The sequence below is a fragment of the Helianthus annuus genome, chromosome 1 (assembly GCF_002127325.2).
Source record: "Helianthus annuus cultivar XRQ/B chromosome 1, HanXRQr2.0-SUNRISE, whole genome shotgun sequence".
Classification (NCBI taxonomy): Eukaryota; Viridiplantae; Streptophyta; class Magnoliopsida; order Asterales; family Asteraceae; genus Helianthus; species Helianthus annuus.
The window spans coordinates 130,733,037-130,739,684 of NC_035433.2; the positions used below are offsets into that span (position 1 = coordinate 130,733,037).

The 6,648-nt window shown below is 40.8% G+C and overlaps 1 protein-coding gene across 1 annotated transcript; it reads right to left on the reverse strand.

The window, feature by feature from the left end:
* Positions 1–862: 862 nt before the first annotated feature.
* Positions 863–6,275, reverse strand: LOC118480074 (ATP-dependent RNA helicase glh-3-like). The gene is made up of 3 exons (XM_035974841.1): positions 5,717–6,275; positions 1,438–1,491; positions 863–1,078 (listed from the first exon to the last, which is right to left on the reverse strand). The coding sequence occupies exons 1-3, from the start codon at positions 6,231–6,233 to the stop codon at positions 1,062–1,064; spliced, it is 588 nt and encodes a 195-aa protein (XP_035830734.1). The 5' UTR covers positions 6,234–6,275; the 3' UTR covers positions 863–1,061.
* Between the last annotated feature and the right edge of the window lie 373 nt (positions 6,276–6,648).

Below are 6,648 nucleotides of genomic sequence, written 5' to 3' on the forward strand. Positions count from 1 at the left end.
CAGATTTTCATTCTGTTTAGCCCAAGATTCTTTCCACGTCTTGCGCTCATTGGAAAGTTTTTCATTCCAACTCTTGCGTTCATCAGAAAGTAACTTGGCAAGAGTACGAACCTGTTTAAGCTCAGCAGTTGCAGCCCACTCGGCGGTCTGTTTCTGCTTCTCAAAAGCAACCCTATCCCTTTCAAGCTGCTCCGCACCCACACGAGCAGCCTTCACCAACTCTTCCGCTTCGGCCCGCAAGCGAGCAGCTTCCTCCACCCTGTGGCCTAGCACCTTGTAATCTTCCAGAATGGCATTCGCTACTATGGAACTTCCCACTAACATGGTGGAACGTTGGTTGATGCGCAGTTCACGGGGTGCGGAACAGGCACGATCAGTTTCAAATGGGGTGCCCAGACCACCCAGAATCTCCTTGCACGCGGAAGGATCATTGGAAATATCATCCCCCTGCATAACAGTCCAGGGGGGTCGGTGATAACCTGTACTTCGATCCTGGGTATATGTGCGGTAATAATACTCCAATTCAGACTCCCCAGGCTGAATCGGAGGCCCATCATAACCCGCACCACCAGAAGATGAGCCAGTAACCTTCTCACCAGCAGGAGACTTTTGCGGAGACTTTTGCGGCTCAGCATCAGATTTCTGCGGCTCAGCATCCGATTTCTGCTTCCCAGCATCAGAAAACCATAGATCCAAATTATCATGTAACACCCTCCAATTTCATGCTTGAAAGTTACAAAAACGACACATATTTAATTCACCAAAATTTAAAATTTGGGCATGACCCGTTCATAACTTGGTCAATTTCCCTGTTTATACTTTATCAAAATACTTGGACGACGACACTTTCCATAATACACCAAAAGAACATAACATTTCAAACTACCATTTCGAACATCGAGTTCTAAGTACTAAATATTTGCAAACAACTAGTTAAAGTTTAAAGACTTCAACACAACTAGACATTACAAAAACTATTAACTTTTGAAGTTACTACAAAAGGGGCGGAAGCGTATCACGGGTGATCAAGGTGTGTTCATATCCGAGCGACGCAATGATAATCATACGGGTGCTTTACCTACAATCATTCAACAAATTATATTAGTGTAGTACACATAACGATTTCATCCTACCACAATACATATTCTCGGATTTACAAGGTATCTTACCAATTGTTTTTATTTCATTCCAATTCATTCTAGTCAAATAAACATAACTATTTCACATTCACTTCCAGTAACCCGTTTAATACGGATTAAGGAGAAAACTTCCATTAATTCCCTTTCATTCGAACTCGAACCGACCCAATTACTATGGACCGATACGGATTCCTACTTTCACATTCTCATTTGAAACAATTACCTTAAATTGAATATCAACTATCAAAAGACACAATATTAATAAACTCACAACTAAACGAGTAAGTAACGAACTTACCTCGATCTTGAGCCTTTGTTTGTGATCCGGAACTAACTCCTTCTTCTTTCGTTCCTACACGTAATCATTCTTATTTAGATCATAGCCTTTACATTCATAACCACACTTTCAAGTATCGGCGCTACTCATATAACATTTGACAACACATTGATTTTCATCATACAATTCCATTCACAATAATTTATTCTAGGCTACTTAGATTATCATTAAGGCATTTCATCAAACACCTAACATGCGTACTACTTATCAAGCCTCATGTACATGTATCTTATGCATAAATTCACTAGAATTCATCACAATTGACACAATCAACCATTCTTGCACAAATCATTCATCCTACACATAATAATCTATGAATGTTCTAGTATACATACATTTATTCATAGAAATTACTCTACTTATTTCAAATCACATAATCATCATCCTACTATAACAAGTGGGTTTTCCCCAAAATCTTTAGCAAATCACATTCAAGCATAATACACCTTCTAACTAATGATTCTAACTCATATATAAACTCAATTTCATACTAATTCACGGATTGGTAAAACCCACTTCATCAAAATGCATAAAAACATAAAATTCTAACTCACTTAAGTTCAAGACACTTGGATTATTGAGTATTTAAACACATGCATTCGAATTGTGCCAAGAATCACTACTAATTTGCTGAAATTTGGAGTTCTTTTATGAAGTAGGGTTTCTCCCCTTTCTTTTCCCCTGGTCGCGATCCACAACCACACCCAAATACTGGGTTTTGATTTTCTTATTTCACATTTTACTAAATGTTACACAAACAACCCTCAAGTTAAGTTTATTGATCTTTATATCCCATTCTATATTTTATAAACTTTCTTTAGATTTTTAACACTAATACCATAACTAAATATATAATACTTTTAAGTGTTGAAGCATTCTATTTTACAAATTATGGGATGTTACAAATCTACCCCCCTTAAAAGAGGTTTCGTCCCCGAAACCTTAATACGTACCAAAAAGAGACGGGTAGTGCTTCCGCATTTCATCTTCGGATTCCCAGGTTAGATCCGATCCTTTCCGATGCTGCCATTGCACTAAAACTTTTCGTATGGCCTTATTTCGTAGGTACGTCATTTTTGAATCTTTGATAGCCACCGGCTTTTCAACATAATTCATTTTATCATCCAATTCAATGTCATCAAGTGACACATGCGTCGTATCGTCCGCGAGACATCTTCTTAGTTGAGACACGTGAAACGTGTTATGGATCCCATTTAGTGTCGGGGGTAATTCTAGCCGGTATGCCACTTTACCAATACGGGCCACTACTCTGAACGGTCCGATGTACCGAGGACCCAATTTTCCCCGCTTGCGGAACCGTATTATACCCTTCCATGGCGAGACTTTTAAAAATACTCGATCCCCTTCTTGAAATTCGATAGGGCGCTTTCTTTTATCGGCATAGGATTTTTGCCTGTCTTGCGCCGCCTTCAAACGATCCCGGACTTGATCAATCTTTTCATTCGTTATTGCCACAACATCTTTAGGCGCGAGTTCCCGTTGCCTGATTTCTCCCCAGCATACAGGAGTTCTACACTTTCTACCGTACAACATTTCGTATGGCGCCATTTTGATACTACTTTGATAACTGTTGTTGTACGCGAATTCTACCAACGGTAAATGGTTGTCCCAATTACCCCCAAGGTCTATGACACAAGCCCTCAACATATCTAGCAACGTTTGTATAGTTCTTTCCGACTGTCCATCCGTCTGCGGATGGTATGCGGTACTTAGTCGCAAGCTTGTGCCCACATCTTCGTGAAATTTTCGCCAAAAACGAGACGTGAATCTTGTGTCACGGTCCGACACAATAGACACGGGTACTCCGTGACGAGCAATTATTTTATTCATATAAATTTCTACCAACTTTTCGGATGAAATAGTTTCTCGTATGGGTAAAAAGTGAGCACTCTTTGTAAGTCGTCGATAATAACCCAAATAGCATCGTGACCTCGTTTCGTTCTGGGTAGCTTTGTAATAAGATCCATGGTTATGTCTTCCCACTTCCAAACTGGTATTTCTAATGACTGTAATTTACCATACGGTTTTTGGTGCTCCGCCTTCACTTGGGAACATGTCAAGCACTTAGCCACGTACTTAACAATGTCGCGTTTCATTCCAGGCCACCAGTACCCTTTCTTTAAATCTTGATACATTTTTGTAGCCCCAGGGTGTACCGTATAACGAGATTTGTGAGCCTCCTCTAGCAATAATGATTTCACCTCGGATAACCATGGTACCCAGATTCGGTCATACCTGGTCATGACGCCATCGGCATTCATCTTTAATTCCCCAATTAGGCCTTTCATTCTTTCCTTCTTTGGATCACCATTTAAGGATTTTATTTGGGCTTCCTTGATCAACTCCAAAAGTTTAGGGGTGACAGTGATTTTCATTGACTTAACTTGTATGGGTGATGGGTATTCCTTCCGGCTTAACGCATCTGCTACAACGTTGGCTTTCCCCGGATGATAAAGGATTTCACAATCATAATCCTTAATTAATTCTAACCACCTTCGTTGTCTCATATTCAATTCTTTTTGTTCGAAGAAATACTTGAGACTTTTGTGATCCGAATATATGGTACATTTAGTTCCATACAAATAATGTCGCCACAGTTTCAACGCGAATACTACTGCAGCCAACTCTAAATCGTGTGTTGGGTAGTTACTTTCATGTGGTTTAAGCTGCCTTGAAGCATATGCTATCACTTTACCCCGTTGCATTAAAACAACCCCCAAGCCCTGATGTGAAGCATCAATGTATACTACCAAGTCTTCTGAACCCTCGGGTAAGGTTAGAATTGGGGCGTCAGACAGCTTACTCTTCAAAGTTTGGAATGCCTTTTCTTGCTCAACTCCCCGCACAAACTTCTCATTCTTCTTGGTTAGTTTGGTTAAAGGTAACGATATTTTGGAAAAATCCTGTATAAACCTTCGGTAATACCCAGCCAAACCCAGAAAACTTCTCACTTCACTCGGGTTCTTAGGAGGAACCCAGTTCACAACAGCCTCTACTTTAGTTGGGTCTACCAAGACACCATCTTTATTAATGACGTGGCCAAGAAATTGCACCTCTCTAAGCCAGAAGGCACATTTGGAAAACTTAGCATATAACTTCTCTTTCCGAAGAATCTCTAACACTTCACGCAAATGATTTGCATGTTCGGCTCTACTACGAGAGTACACAAGGATATCATCTATAAACACTATAACAGACTTATCTAGCATGGGCCGACATACTCTATTCATCAGATCCATGAAAGCGGCCGGGGCGTTAGTCAGTCCGAATGGCATTACTAAAAACTCGTAATGCCCATATCGGGTCCTGAACGCAGTTTTCGCAACATCTTCTTCCCGTACCCGAAGTTGATGATACCCCGAACGCAAATCGATTTTTGAAAACCAACTTGCTCCTTGCAGTTGGTCAAAAAGATCATCTATTCGAGGTAAAGGGTATTTATTCTTCACAGTCAACTTGTTCAAATCTCGATAATCTATACACATGCGCATCGTGCCGTCTTTCTTTTTCACAAAGAGTACCGGGGCTCCCCAAGGCGACACACTCGGGCGTACGAAACCCTTATCGAGTAATTCCTGTATCTGTGTCATCAGCTCTCGCATCTCAGCGGGAGCTAACCTATAGGGAGCTTTAGCCACTGGCTTGGCGCCCGGATTTAATTCGATTCGGAATTCCACCTCTCGTTCAGGTGGTAACCCCGGTAATTCGTCCGGAAACACATCCGCATACTCGTTCACTACTTCTACTCCTCCAATTTCGGGTACCTTCTGTCTTGTATCCACCACATAAGCCAAGTAGGCCCTTCCTTCATTTCTTGCGTGCTTAACCATTTCGACAATCGTGCATAGTTTTGTCTCTAGCTTTCTTTCTCCACGAATACTTATTCGAGCCCCACTAGGTGAGAATACATGAATGACTTTCGCCTCGCATCGAATTTCCGCGTGATAGCGGGATAACCAATCCATCCCTACAACTACTTTAAATTCCCCCAAAGTCATAGGAATGAGATCTATTTCAAATTCTTCGTTTTCTATGGTTATCTTACAATTCTTACAAACTTCACATAACAAATAACTTTTACTATCCGCTACTTCTAAGGGTACAGGCATTCGTTCCCTTCTAAAGGAAGGATAACACATAAGTTCGTCTGACACGAAAGACTTGCTAGCACCAGAATCGAATAACACATTCACGGGTATTTGGTTGATTAAGAAAATACCTGACACGACATTCGGTGAAACCTTGGCTTCCTCGGTAGTAATTTGAAACATTCTTCCCCGAGCCTTCTGATTTTCATTCTTCTTTTCATCTTTCTGCCCTTGTTGTTTAAGTTTTGGACATTCAGCTTTTACATGACCAGGAGTGAAGCAATTGAAACACGTCCTCACAGGACTAGGGCACTTAAAATAAGGATGTCCCTCTTGACCACAGTTGTAACACCCCTTCTTTCTCATCAAACATTCTCCAGTGTGAAGCTTACCACAAGTTTTGCATGGGGGAATACTACCTTTAGATCCTCCTTTAGTTCTAGTGTCGTGCTGCTTAGGCTTCTTGGATGAATTCGTATTTGATGGCTTTTCAGCAACTCTTTTCTCTCCTCTTTCCACTTGTCGCTTCAGTTCTGTCTCCCTATCCCGGGCTAAATTGATAAGTTCGCTTAAAGTTTCACACTTCGAAGGGGTAATGAACTCCCTATACTCGGCCTTCAACATTCCATAATACCGATTTATCTTCATCCTTTCTGACTTGACGAAATCATCACAGAACTTTAACTTATCGAAGAATATGTTGGTAATCTCATCAATGGACTCATTCTGTTGGCGAAGATGTAAGAACTCATCTTGTATTCTATCAATTGCCGATTGCGGGCAATGATATTTTAGGAACAACTCTTTGAATTCCTGCCATGTTAAAGTTTGGAGTCTCACTTCCCCTATCTCTTTACTTTGAGTATCCCACCAATCTTTGGCTTGTTGCTGAAGTTGACCCGTAGCAAACATTACTTGGTCTTCTTTCTCACATCGACTACGTACAAATACGGCTTCAATGTTTGCTATCCATCTTTGACACTTTACCGGATCCACCTCCCCATTGTATGAAAAGGGATTACATGCCATAAAATCCTTATATGTACACCTTCGTTCCTTGCTT